The sequence below is a fragment of the Eumetopias jubatus genome, unplaced genomic scaffold, assembly GCF_037043125.1.
Source record: "Eumetopias jubatus isolate StellerSeaLion01/CBP00866 unplaced genomic scaffold, mEumJub1_p1.0 scaffold_8, whole genome shotgun sequence".
In the NCBI taxonomy this organism is placed as follows: domain Eukaryota; kingdom Metazoa; phylum Chordata; class Mammalia; order Carnivora; family Otariidae; genus Eumetopias; species Eumetopias jubatus.
The window spans coordinates 137,701,704-137,723,768 of NW_028274814.1; the positions used below are offsets into that span (position 1 = coordinate 137,701,704).

General features: G+C 54.3%; 1 protein-coding gene across 1 annotated transcript in view; it reads left to right on the forward strand.

Moving 5' to 3' along the window:
- Positions 1–22,065, forward strand: part of ARHGAP8 (Rho GTPase activating protein 8) — a 42,551-nt gene that overhangs the window by 13,491 nt on the left and 6,995 nt on the right. The window contains 6 exon segments of the mRNA XM_088025746.1: positions 334–465; positions 1,469–1,555; positions 4,479–4,577; positions 5,708–5,818; positions 10,447–10,453; positions 20,559–20,625. Coding sequence (XP_087881872.1) covers positions 334–465; positions 1,469–1,555; positions 4,479–4,577; positions 5,708–5,818; positions 10,447–10,453; positions 20,559–20,625 — 503 coding nt within the window.

Below are 22,065 nucleotides of genomic sequence, written 5' to 3' on the forward strand. Positions count from 1 at the left end.
CACACCTGCAAAGACCCTTTTCCAATAAGGTCACATTCACGGTCTCCCGAGGTTTGACGTGGATGTCTCTTTTGGACCATTTTTTGGCCTGTCACATCCGCTTGCTAGCTGGGTGACTGTGACCTTCAGGGCTCAACCTCTCTGAGCCTCCTCTAACAAACGAGGACAGGGCCCTCTTGCAGGTGGGTCCCCACAGGCCCTGGTTGGGTCCCCCCGTGACCTGGTGGGGCTGGCACCCACTGGGCGAGCACGGCTTCTGTTCTGGGGAAAGCGTCCTTGGTTTCGGCGACAGTGACAGGGTGATTTTCGAAGCCGAGTCTGCTTTGTGCCCAGGTATTTGAAGCACACGCTGGACCAGTACGTGGAGAGTGATTACACCGTTGTCTACTTCCACTACGGGCTGAACAGCCGGAACAAGCCGTCCCTGGGCTGGCTGCAGAGCACCTACAAGGAGTTTGACAGGAGGTGTGTGTGCTCGAGCCCTGGGGGGGTGGGGGGGTGGGGAGGGACCCAGGGTCGCACTGAGTGGTGGGGAGCCCGGGTGAGAGGAGGGGTCGTGGCTGTGCTGCGGGAGGCGGGGAGCTAGGCTGAAGGAGCTTGGGGTGGGTGGCTTGTGACATGGGCGGGTCTCCTGCCCCGGTGGCCAGCTTCAAGCTACCAGCATGACGCCACTGGACACAGATCAGGGGGACACTCGGTATGGACTTCCCTTATTCAGATGCAGCAGACAAATAGTGTTAAAGGCACAGGAAGGAGTAAATGTAGTAAAATAATGAGCAAGTGATGAGTTTTGAATATTTATTACCTTGGTGCTTAATACAATTTACTTAATTACGTGTTTATATTATTTAATCTGTTTTTCACAACTGGTTCCCCAAATGCCTGAAATTCTGACAATCAGTCGGCTCTTGTGAGTGGATAAGAGCTGGCCAGTGTCCCCCTGGCTGACCGCCGCTGGCTTGTGCGGACGGCCCTCCTCCCCTCAGACAACGCCAGGCGGGGCCACGGCCACCCTGCCCGCCCTTGCTGTCTCCACCCCGGGTGGTGCCAACCTCCTTGGCTTAGCCTCATGGCCTTGGACTGAATTATTCTGGAATGAGGGGAGCAAGCAAGCTAAGTAGCACCCCATTTTTTAAGTGGGTGCCCCATACCCCGTGGTGTGGGTGTGCTATGGCTCACTCCGCAGCCTGCCGCTGTGAACGGCTCAGCGAGCTCCCCGCCTCCCGGTGTGGGCGGGCACCCGTAAGTGGGGGCTCTGTTCTTGCAAACTGTAAAGTGCTGCGCGCATGCCAGTCGGTGGCGGCGGACGAGAGGTCCTGATTTTCCCCTTCAGCTTTTGGTTCAATGTTCTTAAATTGGCTCTGTTGACAGAGCAAAGGTTCTGAGGCTAACGGTTAGGGCTTCGTGGTTACTCACCTTAGGGTGTAGGGCTTGTTGCTCTGAAGTCATCTCACGCTTCCCTCCTTAGGTACAGAAAGAACTTGAAGGCACTGTACGTTGTGCACCCCACCAACTTCATCAAGGTCCTGTGGACCATCTTCAAACCCCTCATCAGGTATGGGGCGTTCTCGGCGACAACCTCACTGGGGTGGGAGGCTTCATCCTGCGGACTTGGTGGTGGGGGGAGGGGACAGCTCTCCATATGTGGCCTCGTGGAGGTCTCATCTCTGGGGCACCCATGTGTCTGGGGTACACCTCCCACCCCGTGGCTATGGCGGGTCATGGGGCTGACGGTCCTGAAGTTCCTGAATAGGAACACCAGCTCACGATACCGGTGAGCTTTGCACCTGGTATTTTTAAATCCCACCCTGGCCACTTTATGCACCTGTGTCGGGGGTCTCAAAGGCCACCTCAGGTTTGGTGGTTCACTGCAAGGACTCACAAAACTCAGACCAGCACTCATTCTAGAGAGTGTGGCCCACGTGGCCCTGCCAGGGGGCGCGGATGCAGCTCCCAGATCTGCAGGCTCCACTTGGAGAATTTCTGGAATAGCAGACCTGAGTCTGCTCTCGTTTAACACAGGGAGAGACTTCTGTGGCCAGAGTTCCTTTCGTTGTAGGAGAATTGCCCGCCAGTTTTCCCACGGCTTGCCCGTCCTGCCGCCGCAGACCCATGCCTGTTAGGAAGCTGGGATTTTGTCCGTCTGCTCTGTTACTTAGCCAGGACCAACCTGCTGGCGCCGTACTTGACATCGTGGGGAAGCCAGTGCTGGTGACGCAACTGCCCAAGAAGACAGTTCAGATGTTCTTCTGCTCGTTGGTGCTGTCGTACACCTTAGCAAAGCTCTCAAGAGTTCTAGAAACCTCTCTGAGTTCTCGGGGAAATAATCACCGCCCCCCCGCCCCCGCCCGTCGTGCAGCAGCCCAGATGCTGTGGTGGTTCAGGAGCTTGGGCTTGTCTTTGCCCCGCCCCTGATCACCCAGTCCTCCCGGCAGGAGATACAACCTCCCTCTGCCTTGGTTTCCCCGTGCAGCTGATGGCGTCACTGCACGCATTCTGTTGTTGCCACAGTTTGTTGCCTTGTACACGCAGAGTGTTTAGAACAAGGCCTGCCTGGCCCTAGCAGATACTCAGTGTTTGCTGCTAACATCGTTTTGAAAAATTGTTTACTGCCCTTTTGTGATTAATTTATCACAATTTCTTATACACCTTACATGCACAGCACCCCAAAACAGTCCCATGAGGTCAGCTGTATTCTCCCTCTTCCAAAGGAGAGGAGGTTGGTGCTCAGAGAGGTTAAGTCACGGCTCAGCGGGGATTCTAGCTCAAGCCCGTGTGGTTCTGCCACTTATCCTGCCTCAGGCATGGCCATAAACAGGTGCCAGGAGAGAACCCCGGGAATCATGGTTGGAGACCCTGGAGTCTGGACCGGGCTCTGCCGCCTGTTGGCTGTGTGACCTCAGGCAGCTGTGTGACCTCTCTGAGCCCCGGAGTCCTCATCTGGAAGTGAAGAGAACACGTGCAGAGGCTCCCCAATGCCCGAGAATGAACAGGAATGTCCGCAGGCCTGGCCCCTTACCTCTGACTCTGACCCTCTGGGGGTGGGGCCTGGGGATTGCCCACACACCTGCATTGCCGTCCCTGGGATGCACTGCCCCGAGGCCTTTCCGGGGCATGAGGGGCAGAAGGCAGGGCCTGGCTTGCATCTGCCCTCCAGAGCCCAGTGACCAGCAAGTGTCTGGCCAGCCAGAGGAGGTCAGGCAGAAGAAACACAGCGAACATTGGAGGGTGCTCCTACATGGGCAGGGGGCTGGCACCAGAGGTCTCCCTGCAGCTCAAAAGCTGACACCTGTGTCCCCCCACAGGCCGGCCATGCATGCGGAATGGCCAGGCCCCCTCTGCCCCTGAGGGCAGGTGGCTAGGGGTCCGGGCACCTGGCCTGATTCCCGCTCACCCACTAGGGGGAGCCAGTGCACGCGGCTGCGCCTCCCGCAGGTTTCAGCTCCAGGCGGGCTCGTGATAAAACAGCTCGGCTTCCGTGAGACCCAGGGAAGAGGTTCGAGAGGTCTGCCCGACAGCCAGAGTGGAGCCTGCGGTTGACGACATGGTGCCGTGCCCTTGAAAATTTGTTCAGAGGGTACATTTCGTGTTGAGTGTTCTAACCACACACACAAAGCAAGGGTATGCGAGGGACACTTTGTAGACGATGGATCGGCTTGTTCCCATGACGGTGGTGATGGCATCACGGCGTATACATGTGTCCCAGCTCCCCACATCGTGCCCGTGAAATCTGTCCAGCTCTGTGGGTGCCAGTGACCCTCCAGTAGAGCCGCGATGAGGAGCTAGGCAGGCGGTGATCGCTTACCAGGAGCAGGTGCGGGGCCGGGCGTGTGACTCCTCACCCGTTGGATCTTGTTCTTGTCCCTGCTCTGTAGCTCAGGGAGCGGGCTCTTCGGTAGCAGTGGTCCCAGGTGGTGTGTACCGGGTGTGGGACAGTGGACGTTTTCCCAGACAGTCTCACTCAGAGGGAGAACCCATTTCCGAGGGGGAGACTGAGGCCCTGAGAGGTGGGGGGAAGCGGATTCGGCTGGGGCTTGTGTCCACGGTGCTCACTCCAGGCTGGCCTTCTGAGTGACACCGTCCTGGAGAGAAAGCAGGCAGCACCTTGTGTGACCCTCGCAGAGAGGGGGTGCCCAAGCAGGAAGGCACCCTGGAGCCAGAAGCTGCAAGCCCTCCGGGCCCCTCCCCACTGTCTCCCGAACGTGCAGATTCATGGCAGATTCAGACTGGAGGCAGATCTTTATTTTTATGCAGATGAGACTCTCCCGAGTGTTTGGTGCATCCGAGTTCTTATGAAAGCAAAAGATCTGCAGACGTGCGCTGCTTCTATTATGTTCGGGTTTCGACTGGTGTCAGCACTTACGGTTTCTTATATGAGAAGCGCCTGTGTTGCCTCCCCCGTAGCCCCGGCCTCTGCCCCGCCCCCGGCACGGCCTCTCCGTCTCATCATTTTTATTCTCCTGCTTCTGCTTTTTTAGTCATAAGTTTGGGAAAAAAGTAATCTATTTCAACTACTTGAGTGAGCTCCGCGAACACCTCAAGTATGGCCAGCTGATCGTCCCCCTGGAGGTTCTGCGGTGAGTCGGACCCTGTCCCCAGAGGTGTAGAAACACCCCAGGGGATGCCACAGGCCTCGGCCCATCCCGTTAGTGTGGAAGGCTGCGCCTTCAAACGTGCGCCCCGCAGATCTGGCCCCAAGACATGCAGCGTCAGCAAGGGTGCTAACTGCTGACTCAGGGAGCTGAGCCTGCAGCAGGCTGTGCACGCAGACGCGGGGCTCTTCCCTCCCCCCGTGGCAAACTGATTTAAAAATACTAAGCCATCGCGGTAACTGCTGTTCGCCGCCTTGGAGTTTACCGTGTTTGGGAGCAGAGGATCAGGGGAGATTCTCGGGCGTGTGGATAACGCCGTATATACGGAGTGCAATGTTCTCAGGCGCGTCGCAGGTGCTCTGGAAGCCAGCCCACCCGGTGGCTTTTGCTGAAAGCCTATTCGCTACTTGAGTTTATATGGCAGCGGGGATCACCGCTCCACAGTCTCTCCCATGGGGTGCAGAGGAAGGCGTGTGGCCGGCTGGCCCCACAGCCACGCAAGGGCAGGTCTTGGACCCCCGGCCCTTTGCATCTCCCCTCCGGGGGCTCCTTGGAGGGAGCAGGGCCCTTGCCGTGCTGCAGGGAGGTGGGCAGGCTTGCAGGGGCAGGGGAGATGTTGAGCACTCCTGGGCGCCGAGTCGCACGCCAGAAGCTGGGCACACAGAACCATGTGGGGAGTGACCCTGCCCCCGGGATGCTCCCAGGTGGTGGGGGGCCTCAAGTCGGTGACAACAGTTGGGGAGGGGACTAGTGGCAAGGGGATATCGGGAAGAAATGAGTTTCCAGGGGACAGGTGGCTGGGTCAAGAGGTGGGGAAGGGTGCTTCCAGCAGAGGGAAGCCTTTGTGCGGACATGTGGGTGAAATGTTGGCCAGGGGTTGGCAGGAGAGATCGGACATTTGCTGGGGTTGGGGATTATCCTCTCTGCTTTTTGTGTGAACACCATGGTCGTGGGGGAGAGTGTGTGTGTATGCATGTGTGTGGGATGGTGGTGTGGCACGTGGGCCCAGAAGGACAAGACGAGGGCGTCCTACAGATGTTCGTGGGGCGTCTGGTCCCCGCGGCGCGCGGCTCCTCCCCTGCAAGGTGAGAGCTGTGCTTCTGCTATGTCTGCAGGTATGACGAGAAGCTCCAGAAGCTACACAAGGGCAGGTCGCCCCCTCCCGCCAGGACACCACCACCACGGCCCCCTCTGCCCACCCAGCAGTTTGGCGTCAGTCTGCAATAGTAAGTGAGCCAGGATGTGGACTGCTGGTTTCCTCTGGGGGACCGTGGGACACTCGTGCCCAGACCTTTGTCTCCAGCAGTCCCCCTTACCCCTGCAGAGAACCTGAAACACGTGCTTTTCCTGGAGGCGGGAGCACTGATTCCATCTGTGTCTACATGCCCATGTGCAGGGGACCCAGCGGCAGGCAGGGGACAGGGTCCTTGGGGTTCTTGCCCATGTGCAGGGGACCCAGCAGCGGGCAGGGGACCAGGTCCCTGGGGTTCTCAGCCGTGTGCAGGGGACCGAGCGGCAGGCAGGGGACCGGGTCCCTGGGGTTCTAGCTGTGTGCCGGGGACTCAAGCCACGGCAGGACGCGTGCCACCAGCTTCAAAGTGAGGCACAGCCATGTGCTTTGCTTTGGCCAGTGAGGCAGGGGCGGCCGTGGGGCAGGTCCCATCGGGAGGGGGTTTTGGGAGCCAGTTCACGGTCTGCCTTGTGGTGATGGTGGCCGGGTGGAGATGCCCGCCTGCCTCGCTGGCTGACCACAGTGTGCCTCCCGTGGGCGCCCACGCCGGACGTGGAGCACGAGTGAGAAATGAACTTCTGTCAGGTCCAGCTGCTGGATCGTGGACCGTTCGTATCACAGCATGCCCTATCCTTCCTGACTGATCTCACCCCTTATTAGCCACGTGACCTTGAACTCACTCCCCATCACAGCTTGTTAACTTATTTCTGGAGCGAATGAGTTGGATGATGTGAATGTTAACATTTCCTTGTAAAGGATTCTGGGCCAACTTCATTTTTTTGGAGACTCATCCAGTGGCACCTCCTCCAGGAAGGCTTCCCTGATGCTCTAGGCTGAATACAGGGCCCTCCTGCCTCACCAGCCCATCCGAGCAGGCTGCCGTGGGGAGCCTCCCCAGGTGTTTCCACTGCTTGGCCGTGAGCACCTTGTCCATCCTGGTGTCCTCCGCTGCTGCCCGTAGGCCAGACAAAGGAGATGTTTTATCTGACAGCCACGTGGGGCAGTTGGGTCTGGTCCATATAATGTGTAGAAAGCCAGGGTCTGGAGGGTGGTGGTGGGTCCCGGATAGCGGTTTGCTCAGTCCCATGTAAGAGAGTCATTTCTTGTTGGAAGCTTGCATGCAGTTCGTTTTCCTACACCCAGATCTGATGACCTTTAAGACCCTTGGTGGGACTTGATACAATTTGAAAGCTTGAGCATTGAGACTCTGGACAGTGTCCTGGCGAGGGCATTGGGGGATGCCCACCTGCCGCCTGGGACTTGTCACTTGCCTCTCCTAAGCCATCTGGGTATGGGGACTCTTCATTGTCCTTTTGTAGGGGCCGTGGGGCTACAGGGGAGACAGATGCTGGGGACCCCCTCTTTCTTCCTGGCCTAGAGTGAAGGAGGGCGGTGTGTGACAGGAAGAATAATGGCCCCCAGGGACGTCAGTGTCCCTGTGATTGTGTCACCTTACATAGTGAAGGAGACTTTGCAGATGTGATTCAGTGAGGGATCTTGGGATGGGGAGGGAAAGAGCCTGGATTATCTGGGTGGGCCCAGTGTCATCACGAGGGTCAGAGTCAGAGAGGAGGCTTGAGGACGGAAGCAGGACGCAGAGGTTGGAGTGACGTCAGGGAATGCCTGTGGCCCCAAGGAGCTGGAAAAGGTAAGGAATGGATTCTCCCCTAGAGCCTCTGTAAAAAACAGCCCCATTGACCCATTTTAGCCTCTGACACCTCCAGGAGTGTAGGATCGTAAGCTCCTGCCATTTTGAACTATGGAGTCTGGAGTAATTAGTTACAGCGGGCATAGGAAGCTGAGACCTGCAGGGAGAAGTGTGTGGGGGGAGGGAGGTGTGCCAAAACCTGATTCCCAGAGCACATGATGGGGGCTGGCTGGGAGGGGCTGGGGGGCTGGGGGTGGGCCTGAGGGCGAGGCTGGCACACGGTCAGGAGGTGGGTAAGGAGGTGGGAGTCCATACCTTGGGTGTGTCCCAGCAGCTAAAGGTGGGCCCTGTTTTCCAGAACTTTCTGCGATGATAGACGTGGTCTGCTGGTCTGCACTGCCCATTGTGCTGTCGAGCTCTTGAAATGTGGCTGATACAGCACAGGCACTGAATTTCTAACTTTAACGGATGTGAATTTAAATGGCCCCGGCCAGCCTGCAGGACAGTGCGGCTGTAGACCCCTGCCTCCCCACCTGGACTCATACACAAGTGGTGTCCCCTTGAAGAGCCACTTTGGAAGCACTTCGTGAATGCAGTTCAAATACAGTGTTCCCGAATATATCTGGAACAAAAATGTACCAAATTTTCCTTCTTTACACACTGTAAAAATGTGCTGGTGTGACCCCAGCACCCTTGAGGCCCGCCAGGGAAGGCAGGTAGAGATGCACCTGCAGTGACTATGGGGGTGGGGGGTCTTGGGGGTGCTGAACCTCAGCTCTCAGACAAGGGGCCCAGGTGGGTTTCTGAGTCTTCTGTTGTCCGCTCTGTGCTTTCGGCCTGGCCTGTGGGTCAGTGCTGGTGCCGCCCTTGGGGTGTGCCGGCTGATAACAGGTCCTCGGTGGCCATGCCTAAGGCCTCCCGTGCTTCTGTTATCAATCCCTTAGCCTGACGACCCCAGCAGTGCCTTTCAGCTTGCCTGTCTTGTGTTCAGAACCACTTCTGCGTCCGTATTGTCCAATAATACTTTAAAAATGAAAAACAAAAAAAACACACCTAGCTCATGGATTTCTAGAGCCAACTACCCGAGTACAGAGTGGGGGAAACACCCTTGGCCTTCTGTCTTGAACAGATGCCTTCCAGAATGTGTTCACAGAGCATTTGACCCCCAGAGCTCTCCGTTAGCAGATCGAAGACGGATATTAGAAATGTCCTTTTTTTTTTTTTTTTAAAGATTTGATTTATTTGACACAGAGAGAGAAAGAGTGTACAAGCAGGGGGAGCAGGAGAGGGAGAAGCAGGCTCCCCATTGAGCAGGGAGCCTGACGTGGGGCTCGATCCCAGGACCCTGGGATCATGACCTGAGCCGAAGGTAGACGCTTTAACCCACTGAGCCACCCAGGCGCCCCTAAAAATGTCGTTTATAAAAGCCTTGGTTCATTTCTGTTCTGGGGCCATTTGTAACTGTAAAAATCAGTTCATTGTATTTTTTTTTTTTCTTTTTTTATGCCCAGTGCAGGGCTTGAACTCACGACCCTGAGATCAAGAGTTGTCTGCTCTACTGACCGAGCCGGCCAGGCGCCCCCAGTTCGTTATATCTTTAGGGAATATTGAGTATCATTGGACAGCCTTTGAAGAACATTCTGTGTGTGCCACTTTGAGAGATAATCCATGGGCTTGCCTCTTTAAATTAATATTTTACGCCGTTTCATTGCAAATGACTACAATAAAATGGCAATAAACATATTAAATAGAGCACCAAATATGTAATTTGTTTGGACTGTAAATGAATGGAAGTCGTTAAAATTCATAACCAAATCCTATTCACAAATGTTAATTTGCTGAGTTAAGTTCAGAAGTACACAACAGAAAGCTATCACCTTAGAACAAGCTAATTAATATATTAAGGGGGAGTCAGAGAGTCAAGGTATCTTTGCTCTTTGCCATCCCTGAAGAGGGAGAAATGCACCTGTGCATCTCGTACAGCTCCATCTGGGCAGCTGTAGGGTAGTCGAAAGAGGGCAGGTAAATAAGGGCCTCCTTCGGGTAAGGGAGGGGACGCAGGTCCCAGCTTTGGGAAGTCAAGCCAATGATGTAACTCACCCCGGTTTCTTTCCCTGTAAGTGGACTTAAAACCGTGCCCTCCTGGGGCGCCTGGGTGGCTCAGTCATTGAGCGTCTGCCTTCGGCTCAGGTCATGATCCCGGGGTCCTGGGATCGAGCCCCGCATTGGGCCCCCTGCTCGGCGGGGAGTCTGCTTCTCCCTCTCCCACTCCCCCTGCTTGTGTTCCCTCTCTCGCTGTGTCTCTCTCTGTCAAATAAATAAAATCTTTAAAAACAAAACAAAACAAAACAAAACAAAACAAAACAAAAATGCCCTCCTCACCTCCAGCCCCAGGGGAGCTTCACAACAAGGTGTGGAGACCATGTGAATGAGTCCCCACTGCCTGGCTTGCCTGCTCTCATTTCTCCTTCATTGTCCCCTCCTCCAGGAAGCCTTCCCTGATGACTCCACACAGACTTAGGACCATTTGTTGACAAGACCATTCTCTCCGCTACCGAATTGCCTTGGCTCCCTCGTCAAAAAACGATTGCCCATAAACGTGAGGGTTTATCTCTGGACTCCTGATTCTCTTCCATCGGCCAATGTCAGTGCCACACTACTGTAGCTTGGTACTAAGTTCTGAAATCGGGAAATGTGAGTCTTCCGACTTTGTTCTTCTTTTTCAAGATGGTTTTGGCTCTTTGGGGTCTCTTGCATTTCCATATTAGTTTTAGAATCAGCTTGTCAATTTCTGTAAAAAGGCAGCTGGGATTTCAACAGGGATCGTGCTGTCTCTGCAGATCCGTTTGGGGAGCATGGCCACCTTCCCAATACCACATTTTCCAGTTGATGAACCCAGGATGTCTTTCCATCCTGGGTTGGAAAGATCTTGGTAGATCTTTCTGTTTCTTTCAGTGAGGTTTTATAGTTTTCAGTCTCCGTGTTTTGCACTTTTTTGTTAAATTTAGTTAAGTATTTTGTCCTTTGTGATGCTATTGTAAATGAAATTGTTTCGTGTTTTCATTTTTTGGATCGTTCGCTGCTAGTGTATAGAAATGGTTGATTTTTATGTGCTGACCATATATCCTGCCGCCTGACATCAGTTATTAGTTCCAATAGATGTTTTGTGAATTTTTGGGGTATTCTCTATATCCGAGATCGTATCATTTGTAAATATAGTTTTACTTCTTCCTGTCTATCCCGGACGCTTTTTATTTCCTTTTCTTGCCTGATCACACTGATCAGATCCTCCGGTGTTGGGTAGCGGTGGGGAGAGTGCACATCCTTGTCTTTTCTCTTCTTATTGGGAAGTGGCTGAGTTTTTCACCATTAAATGTGATATTAGCTGTGGGTTTTTCATAGATGCCCTTTATCCAGTGGAGGAAAAGCCCTAACATTCCTAGTTTGTCGAGCGGTTGGGTCTTGTTTTTCTTTTTTCTATGAAAGGATGTGAGCTTGTGTCCTACGCTTTTTTTGCCTTTATTGAGATGATCACATAGCTTTTGTCCTTTATTAATATGGTGATGACACTGCTTGATTTTTATGTTGAACCGACCTTGTATTCTTGGGATAAATCACACGTGTTTGTGGTAGATCATCTTTTAACTCATAGCTCAATTTGCTTTGCCAGTATATTGTGGATGATTTGGTGTCTATATTCCTGAGAAAAACTGGTCTGTAGTCACTTTATGTTGTGATGTCTTTGACTTAGCTTCATGGCCCTTCTGTTTTTTGCAAGAGTTTGTGCGTGATCAGAGCAAATCTTTCCTTCACAGGGGTTGTGGGAGTTTCAGACTCGTGGGAGAAGTGGGGGTGTCCCCCTGCCCCCACCTCTCCTCCTCTTGTATCTGCAGGAAATGGGATCTGGGGGCAACAGATTCAGAGGTCCCCTCGGGCTCTTTGTTAGTGAGCAGGATTGCGTGGCTTTTCCAGCTGTGTGTCTCCCAAAGCAGAAGGTTTCAGCTGAGCCAGGATCTGCTTTCACGAGGAAAGGGGTGTTGGGCTTCCCCTTCTCTTTCCCTGCGTGCCCGGGTACACTCGTCTTTGGTCTCCTGCACTGCGGGGCTGTCCGGAGAGCAGAAGATGCTGCTCTTTGGGAATGGGGTGGGGAACGGGCGTCCTTGGGCTCTGGTTCTCAGTCATGTGGGTCAGCCTGACTTGCTAGAAACCCCCACCCCATTAGAGTTTTGGGGACTGGTCTCGCTCATGGTACAAAACTTTCCAGTTCTTCATTCACCTCCCTGAGAGGCCAGTGCTGCACAGGTGGGTTAACCCCACCAAACCCCCAACCCAGAGTGCAAGGCTGTGGTCTGCTGCAGGTACAAGAGCTCGGGAGTCAAATTTTGATTTGAACCCTAGGCCATCTGACTTCAGATAAAATAATTTGTCTCTGAGTCTGCTTTGTCTTCTGTCCCAATGAGGGCACAGTGATGAGGCCAGCAGGCCTGGCAGCGTGCGGGCACACTGGTGCACGTCGGTCCTCCGCCCACTGTGGTTCCTGGGGTGTCCACATGCGCTCCCCAGTTCTTCCGGCACCCGGGACCTCCCCCTCCCTGTCCCTACTATTTCTAAAAAGCTACACTCTCTCCTCATTTGTACATTTCTTGCATACAAAACCAGGAAAGAAACATGCTCTGAATTACTCGAGGCGTGTCTCCCAAGGGGAGGGGCTACACTCAAGAATTATGTGCGAGAATCCCCAGCGCTCCCTGCGGGCTGCCTGCTGGCCAGGAGCACACGCTGCTGACCCGGGAATAGCGCTCTGCCTCTGAGAGCCCCCTGCGCCCGGTGTGCGCCTTGGAGCTTCAGTTCAGGGTGTGGGTTTAATAGTCTGTGCCTCCTTGTGGAGGCTGGCCCAGGCCCACACACATGGGGATGCACAGGGGAGCCATGGTAGGACAGGGTTTGCTGCTGCCCTGGGCACCCCCGCCCAGCCAGGAAGCACTTTTGATCCAGAGCTCCTAGGGCAGAGATCATTCTCTGCCCTTACTCAGTGGGCTGAGCAGGCCTCTCTCCAAGCCACCGGTTGGGCTGGGGAGGGAGGAGATATCCACAGCGTGGGTTTCTGCACCATCGAGAGTGATGGTGGAGTGCCAGGACCCGGTTCTGCTGCTCACCACGAGAGGCCCAGCTGGAGTAAATGCGCCTTGCATGCACGGGTGAGGAGGCGGCTTGGCTGGGGGCCTCGCAATTTTGAGCAAACCCCTCCACTTCTGGGACCTCAGTTTCTCATGATCTCACAGGCCTGTTCCTGCCCCGGCAGCCTGCTTTTGAAAAAGGAAACGTGGGCTAAGTTATAGGCAAGGGGGTCTTTGCGTAGCTCATCACTGTCTGGCCTACTTTGCAGGTCTCAGGGGGACCCCTTCCCCAAAATGTTAACTAGTGCGGGCTTTGGAATGAACAGACCCAGGCTTTCGAGCTGGGAGACCTTGGGCCAGTCACTGCAGGGTCCTTAGCCTGCGTCTTCACCCGAAATGGGCCACCCGTATCTGGCCTGGGAAGTCGCCCGGCCCCTGGCGGTCCAGTGATTTTTAATTGTTAGTACATTTGACTCAGAGCTCAACAAAACCTTCCACGTCCCTCGGCATTGACTATTTGCAGCTCCCTGGAGGGATGGTGCCAGCATCTCTGCTTTCCATTTGGGGAAACAGAGGCTGGGGAGGCTAAGATATTGGCCTAGGGCCACCCACCTCTTCAGGGCAGGGCCAAAGCTTATACCACTCTGTCTGGCTCCCAAAGGAAGCAGGAGGAGGAAAAGAGCCACTCATCCCGTTCACCACGTCCCTCCCTCCCCAGGGGTGCAGAGAGGACTGGACTCTACTCCAGAGGGACACAGGGAGCCAAGTCGGGGATGGGTGGGGAGGGTCCGCCCATGTTCCCATGGCGACAGGACTCACAAAGGCAGTGACCTTCGTCAGGGCCCGTTGGCACTGTTGGTGCTGTTTTTATGTTGTTCACAGGGCCACTTGTTTAGGCCTCCTCTGCAAATCTTGGAGCACAAGGAAGAGCAGCATTGGTGGTACATCCACCTGATGAGTCGCTGCAGAATGCTGGTGGCAGGTTTGAGCTGGGCCGGACCTCACTGCCGGCTCTGCCACCGCAGGGCTGCAGGACCTCGAGCCGCGCATGGGGCCTCTGCCAGCATCCACATCCGGTCTCTAACTTGGGCTCATGAAATCACGATGGAAACTAAATGGGTAAGATACAGGAGCAGGGGCTGTGGGTTCAGACTCGGGGCTCTGAGTCCTGGCTGCACACTCCTGACGACGGTTCCCCGTTGTGCATCCCAGGCCCCCCAGCACTTAGCAGCTTCAGACAGCAACCGTTTTGTTCTGTAGCCTGATTTCTGTGGGCCGGGCATTCGGGCGGGGCTCAGCCGGGCAGGTTTGCTCCATGTGGCGCTGGCAGAGCTTACTCGCTGGTGTCCAGTGTGGCCCAGCGGCTCCAGGGGGTCCGCGGTCCGAGGTGCTGCCTCATGTCCTGGCGTTTGGCAGGGATGGCTGGAAGGCTGGGCTCAGCTGGGACACGGCCGCCCCACAGGACATCCTCGAGGTGGCCGCCCTTCTTACGGGGCAGCTCACGGCTTCTGGCAGGGGATTCCTGAGACAAGTGGAAACCGCCAGAGTCTTCAGGCCGGGGCCTGGAAACGAGACAGTTGCTTCTGCCATATTCTCTTGGTCAAAAGAGCTTCCTTTCCTGGTTTCTTGGCTCAAGGCTCTGTCCCCCACCTTCAAAGTGCTTTGCTCTGACCTCTGCTTCTGTCATCTGTCTCCTCTCTGAGTCTGGCCCTCCTGCCTCCTGTGAGCTTCTGTTGAGCCTGCCGGACAGTCTGGGGTGATCTCCCCACCTGTCACCTGCAGAGTCCCTTGTGCCGCGGAAGGGAGCACATTCACAGCTCCCAGGTGTTAGGACACAGACGTCCACAGCGGCCACTGATGATTCTCCACACATGTGGCCACGGGCAGGTTCCATGAACCCTCTGAGCCTCGGTTTCCTTGTCTGTAAATGGGGTTTATTATGGAAACTTCCAGAACTGTCCCGAAGATTCAGTGAGTTAATACATTTTGGGCACTTGGGCCATGTCTGCACAGTACAGGGCCTTTGGCGGTCAGCCATTGCCAGCATTCTTGGTACCATGGGCGAGGTGCTCTGTGACAAGGGTTGTCAACAATGGTGACTCAGAGAAGAAGGCTGTAGGTGTCGTGGGGTCCACACACAGCACCGAGGGAATGATGGATGGGGAGCCGTGCCCTGCAGAGAGGAGGCCTCAGAGGAGGAGGACTTTGGCCTGAGCCTGGAGCGGGGAAGGAGGGTGTGCTGGGCGGAGGGCAGGCTGTGGGCCAGCAGGAGGCCAGAGATGTGGGAGAGATGAGCATCTGTGGTGTGTCTCTGTGTGCCTGCAGCATCCAAGCTGAGATGCGCAGCAGTGGCGCGTGCCCCACGTGAGCGCGTGCCAGGCCGCGAGACTGTGCGGGCCTGATCGGTGGGGGACTGCCTCTCGGGGGGGTCCCAGCTGCAGTTTCTGGCCCCGAGAGAGGACAAGAGGAAGCCTGCCTTGCTCGTGGGTGAGTGTGCCAGGGTCTTAGCAGGAGAGGAGTCTGAAGGCGACAAGAATTTATGTGCATTTACCGCAGCATCCCGCTAAGCATCCACGGCCAAGAGTGTGAGGTGAGTTTTAGTTTAATTCTTCCTTTTACAGTTGTTGAGTCTTTGGATCATGTGACGTCATTTGTTCTGTAAGTCACATCTCCTGAATGGTTTTGGGGTACCAGGGCCTGTCCTAAGGGCTTTGCTGGTGCTAACTCAGCCACCCTGGCAGGCGGGCACGACGGTCACCCCATTTAACAGAAGAGGAAATAGAGGCACGGGACACAGGCAGGTTGCGTGGTGTGTCTGGGTCTCCTGGCTGTGGCGGCAGAGCCAGGATTCGGTCTCAGGAAGTCGGATGCCAGAGCCCACGCTTTCGGCTTCTGTTCGGCTGCCCGTACATCTCGGTGGTGACCCTCCGCCTGGGGGCCAAGCGCGCGTGCCATTAGTGGGTAATCGCCAACCACACTCTTCATTCCCGTTCATCTGTGACTTTTGTTTATGTTCCAGTTCTGGTGTTGTGCTGAGAGGCTGGATTCTGGAGCTTGCCGGTCTGGGTTCGAATCCTGGCCCTGCACTTATTTGGTCCAATAGCTTAAATGCTCAGGGCCTCAGTTTCCCCACCTGAGTTCCAGCCGTTTCTCAAAAGAGCCCCTGCTTTCTCACCTTCAGGCATGTTCCCTGCGTTCCCCGTGTGTCCCGTCCAAATCCAACATCTTCCTCAAGGTGTCCCTGAAATATACTTCCTCTACAATATGCACTCTGAGCTCCCTGAGAGCCGTGCGGTCTTTCTTCCCATGTGTATTTGTCAGCTCTCGCTAGGTTGTGCCACATAACAGTCTCAGTCTCAGGCGGGTTCTGATGACAAGTGTTTATTCTTGCTCAGGTTGTGTAGGTGTGCATGTAGGCGGCGGCTCGGCTCAGCTCTGCGTGACTTCTGTTTCTGACGCCAGGCTGAGAGAGTGGGCTCTCGGGGACAGGCTGCTGTCCTGCTGGAGGAGGGGAGCGAGCATGCCCAAGCCAAGCTACAACAGTCCCGTTCAGAGCTTCTCCTTGGAGGTGGTAAACATCACGCCTGCTGCCAGCCCGGAGCAGGTCACATGGCCAAGCCACCATCAGTGAGACAGGGAGGTGGCCGTCCTGCAGGAAGGCCTGGCGAGGCAGAGAGGGAAGGAAGACTTAGCAGCAAACACTCGCTTGCCCCCCCGTGGTGCCCAGCCAGCGTTCTCTGTCGAGAACACCACGGAGATCCGCTCTTCCCGTTATCCCCGAAGTATCTACTGTTTTACCGTGTCTCACGTCCTGTGGTGGACGCTGCGTGTGAAGAGACTGAAGCTGACTCAGGCCTTGCACACACATCTGGAATCATTTCCTTGGGATGAATTCCTAGGAGTGGGTGGATTTCCAGCATCAGAGAATGTGGCCGTTTTTAAGGTTCGGGGCACGTACTGTTGACTCCCCCGTTCCAGAAAGGTCATGTGCTTCCTTAGAGCCTGACGCTGTGGGTCATCACCACATGCCAGGGTTGGCCCGTCTTGCCCTGGAACATAGGGGCTCCCGAGGGGAGTGGACACCTCCCTGTCAGACCCTCCCTCGCCTCCTAGAGGACACCCTCCCCTGTGCTCACTGCCTTCCCTGAGGCGATCCTCAGGCTCACCCACCAGGTGGGGGTGGCCGATGGTGAAGAAAAGAGTCCCCAACCCGAACACCCACTGCAGCTCTGGGACCCGGGTCTAGTCAGTGTGTGACATGTAGGCACAGATGTGTTTTTAGCTGGAAGAAAGAGAGCTAGTGTTGGCAGGAGGGGCCTGGAACAGCGTCCTCAGGGCCGCTGGGTGGTGGGGGGGGGGCGGGCACAGGGAATCTCAGGGCTCGCTAAGCTTCAGGGAAGTCAGTGCCCCTGGGAGAACTCTTGTGGCAAAAGAGGAAGGAAACGTCCTAAGGTTGCTTCAGTCAAAATTTTCACATCGAGTTTAGTTCTGGTGAGGCCAGGAAGATCAACTCGTATACCTTCAGTCCTCGACACAGTTTTTGGTTATTTGGTTATTTGCTTACTTCCAACCTTGGGTTCCATTATAATGCAACCATATGCCAGTGGCTACATTTTAACCTGCATTTTGGTAACAGCGATGCTGTTATTAAGCACACGTGTCTCACGTGTCTCGAGGAATCACGGAGAGAAAGCTGACTGTGCATCCGGCCCCTCCTGTGGCCGGCTGTGGGGTAGGGACAGAAAACTTCTCTTACTGGGCACCTCATTTGTTATCTGTGAAGCAGGGGTAATAACAGCCTAGGCTGTCTCATTCCACCCTGTTGGAATCAAATGAAACAGTATATATGCAAGCGAATAGCAAGGAGTAATGTAATTGTGAGGTGACTGACTTTTCCGAAAGAGCTGGGGATTGCTGAACTTTGGGCTGTTCTTGGGGAGCCGGGGAAGAGGCGGAGGTCCGTATTTGTGTGTTAGGATTGGAGGGGTAGATATACTTGCCCCATTCCTGCCCCCGTTTTCTCAAAGGTCTTACTTGTTGATGGAGCAGAATGAGAGCCAGGGAAGGTTGGAGGGTACCACGGACTGTAGCCAGGCATGAGGCCGCCTCTCCGCCTCCAGAAACCCTTCAACGATAAATGGGTGATGTCTGCTTCTTGCCATGATTGAGTCACGGAACAAATTTACTGTCCTCCCTGAAACTAGAGAAGCACATGATGAAGACAGGCATTTTCAGACATTGGGCAACACGCAGCACGGGACTGTGATCCCTGAGAGAAGAGCCACAAGCCCCGGGATTGCCCCAGCCCACTGCCGGGAGAGCATTTCCAGGCTGCAGAGCAGGGAGAGGCCAGACAGAGTCAGTGTTCTTGCAGAAGTGAGGTCACAGAGTTCAGAGTTGGTGGGACTTTAGTTGGGTGACGTTGGGGGACAGAGTTCCAGGGAGGAGGGAGCTGCACAGAGAGCTCTGGACATCTAGAGAAGGTACCCTCTAGTCTTTGGCTGAGTGTTTAAACTGTTTATATATGAAAGGAAATTAAAAGCACCACTGGAAAGTACTAGGCCCCCAAACTGTCAGAGCTCACACAGGGCTGAGAATGGCAAGTGTTCTCCCAGCTAAAGGCTTCAGTACCCAAAGCATTGGGTGAAGTTTCCATCTTAGTAGTGGAGTTACATTAGCCCTAGGCTGACCCCTGCTCTAGAGCCTCCCTTGCAAACTTAAAAGCAATCCTTGAAAGGATCTACCTGTTCCCAGATGACTTAAAGCAAGACACACAAAGTTCATCTCCATTCAGAGGAATACAAAAAAAAAAAAAGATCCAGCAACCAACAACATAAAATTCCCAAAGAGAAAGTACAAGGTGGGAACAGGGAAGCATGTTCTGTAACTAGGAGAAAAACCAATCAGTAGAAACAGACCCAGTGTGTTAGTATAGGTTCTTTAGAGAAATAGAACCAATAAGATATTTATTATAAGGGATTGGCTCATGTGAGTATGGAGGCTGAGAAGTCCCAGTATCTGCAATTGGTAATCTGGAGACCCAGGAGAGCCAATGCGGGTAGTGCCAGTCTGAGTCAGACTCCAAAGGCAGGGGAAAATTGATGTCCCAGTTCAGAGATAGGTGAAGAGACTGAATTCTCCCTTACTCAGCCTTTTGTTCTATCCAGACCTTCAACTGATTGGATGAGGGCCACCTGCTTAGGGAGGGCAATCTGCTTTACTCAGCCCACCAGTCCAAATGTTAATCCCATCCAAAAGTACCCTCATAGACACATCCAGAATAATGTTTAACCAAATAGCTGGGCACCCCTTGGCCCAGTCAAGTTGATATGCAGAATTAACCATCACATACACAAGTGACAGAGCTGAAGGGATTAGGAGATAAGAGCATTAAAACCGCTATTACAGGGCGCCTGGGTGGCTCAGTCGTCAGGCGTCTGCCTTCGGCTCGGGTCATGATCCCAGGGTCCTGGGATCGAGTCCCACGTCGGGCTCCCTGCTCCGCGGGAAGCCTGCTTCTCCCTCTCCCACTCCCCCTGCTTGTGTTCCCTCTTGCTGTCTCTCTCTCTGTCAGATAAATAAATAAAATATTTAAAATAAAATACAAAGGGTTAGAAGACTACAAGTTGTTACAAGTAAAAGGATCGAGGGGTGCCTGGATGGCGCAGTTGGTTGGGCATCCGACTCCTGGTTCCAGCTCAGGTCTGATCTCAGCTCAGATCTGAGACTGAGCCCCATGTTGGACTTCCCACTCACCGTGGAGTTTGCTTCGGTTTCTCTCTCCCTCTTCCTCTGTCCCTCCCCACCTCATGCATGCTCGCTCTCTCTCACTGAAATAAGTAAATAAACCTTTTTTAAGAAAAGGTAAAGGGATGGAAAAAGATATGCCTTACAGCCACCAACCAAAAGAAGGCTGGAGTGGCTGTATTAATATCAGGCAAAGTAGACCTCAGAACAAGAAATAAGCCCAGGGACAAAGACGGATATCTCATAATAATAAAGAAGACATCATTTTAAAAATTTATGGGCTAATAACTGAGCTTTAAAATACATAAAGGAGAAGCTAGTAGAACCGAGAAAGAAATAGACACACAGTTCCATGAGGAGACTCTAGTACCCTTTCCTAAATGATTGGTAGGATAAGTAGAAAACCAACAGTCTAGAAAACTTGAACAACACCATCAGCCAAATTAACCTAACTGACATTTAGAGAACATGCTGCCTAAGAACAGGAACACACCTACTCTTCTCAGCCAAAATGTAGCAGAGCAGGGCTCCAGCCAGGTATGTCTGACTTCAGAGCCCTTTCTCCTCCATCCCAAGTATGCTGCCTTTCGGGACAAGAACATTCAACAGAGGAGGAAAGAGAAAAACAAGCATTTTACGCAGGAGCCCAGTGGGGCCAGCTCACTGTAGGTGGCTCTGGCTTCAGATGCAAACTCTATTACCTGGGGTGGAGGTGTGTGTGTGTGTGTGTGTGTGTGTGTGTGTGTGTGTGTGTGTCTGGGAGGGCCATCCTTTTATATTTGTACCTGTGTTTTAACGTTGCCTTGTGTATCGAATCTCTATCCGATGAGCTGAGCGCAGTAAGAGGCTGGGTGTTACCAGGCATGTTGTTTGATGGGTCAGCATCTAGTCCGGCTCTCCTGGGTCTGCCCTCACGGCCACCTGTGCTCATGCCTCTGGGCCTCCCCTGATGCCCTGCTGCCTGGGCCCCTCCCTCTTTTGTCCTCCACAGGCTCCTCCTCATCCCTCACAACCTAGCTCAGAAGTTGCCCCATGGGAAGCCACCCCCAGCCCCCAGGTCTGCCCTGTATCACGTGCATCCTCTTGGTGGAGCCCTCAGCTGCTGCACTGTCCTTTTTACTACTTCTGCATCTCTGCTTTCATGGTGGCGTGGAGGGCATCAGAGTCTCCTGTCATGCCCAGGTAAACACTGTTTCTTCCTTTTCTTTCCCCTCGGCCTCAAGGACAAAAATCACGGTGAGCTCATCCCACCTGTGCTGAGGTTCACAGTGACCTACCTGAGAGAGAAAGGTGAGTGAGACCTGACTTCAGCCAGGGGTGTGAGGGCCTCTGGGTGCACCTCCCTGTGGGGGGGAGCTGACTCACTGCCTGAGCACCCTGCAGACCAAGGAATTGGAGGGGCTGGAACCTGTGCAGGGAGGCTGACCAGGATGGACTGGTCTCAAGCACACGGATTGTCTGGGTTTGAATCCTGGCTCCACTGTGTATTGGCTGTGTGACCTTGGGCAGTTACTTTCCTTCTCTGGGCCTCTGATTCCTCATCTGCCCAGTGGGGTTAGTAACAGTACCTGGGCCTAAATGACACGATACACGTAAAGCCCTCCCATAAAGGGACCCCTTTGTCATGATAGATAGCTTGGTTTGCAGGTGCCTTCCCCAGTGGGGTGGGTGCACTCAGTGACCAGAAGGGGTGAGTCTTATGGGTCCTCCAAGACTCCTGATGCCAGAGCTCGGATCCACAGGGAGAGGGCGGAGGTATGGAGGCTGCTTTCACCCTGACAGGAGGATGGGTCTCTGGGTGGGACAGGCCGTCAGGCGGTGTGGGGGACCACCTGCAGGTGCAGATGCTGCAGAGCGGGAGTGGGGGTGCATCAGACGAGATGTGGGAGCCACCACAGCTGGGGTCCCTGGTCCTCTGTTACTTGGCGTGCTCCTGGAACTGCTTGTTCTAATCATAGAAAGCTCTGTGAGGCAGCGCCTCTCTAGCTGGGGGATCCGATTGTCGTTTGGAATGGTCTCTACTTTGGCGAGAAGTCATTTGCAGCACTTCCCATTCTGCTCCGTGTTTCAGGAACTGACAGAAGATAGTGCTTAACGACCATGAGTCAGAAACCGTGAAAGGGAGTCTCCCTGGGTTTAACGTATCAATTCCTTTATTACAAAATCAAACAAAAAACCCAGGCCTGAGTAGGAACTCTGTATATATTTGTTGGATGAGTACATGATTAAGCGTGTACTCATCGGGCGCTTCCCTGCATCCAGCCTGGATGGACGTGCTGGGGTTGCCGTGGTGACCGCAGCACCCAGCCCTTGTTCTGGGGGGCTCACGGTCGGAACCGAGAGACTCCGTGATGTTTTCCTCCGTTAACGCTGTGACAACCACAGACTTACACGGGGGTGAGCTATCCTGGAGATCAGGGGACCTGAGCTCTGACACGTGGGCCGAGGGTCACTGGATCACCTTCCTCTGCTGCATAACAAATGATCACTTAGTGGCTTCGAACGGCATGAATTTATTCTTTCAGTTTCCATAGGTCAGAAGTCTGGGTGCCCTGCGGCCAGTCTGCTCAGGGTCTCACAGAGCGAAACGCCAGGTGTTAGCCAGGCTGCATTTCTTTCTGGATTTCCACACTCATTAGTGGGGTTGTTGGCCACACTCAGTTCATGTAGAAATGCCCATTTCCTTGGCGGCTGTCAGCCTCTTTCTCTTCCTAGAGGCGGCATACTTTC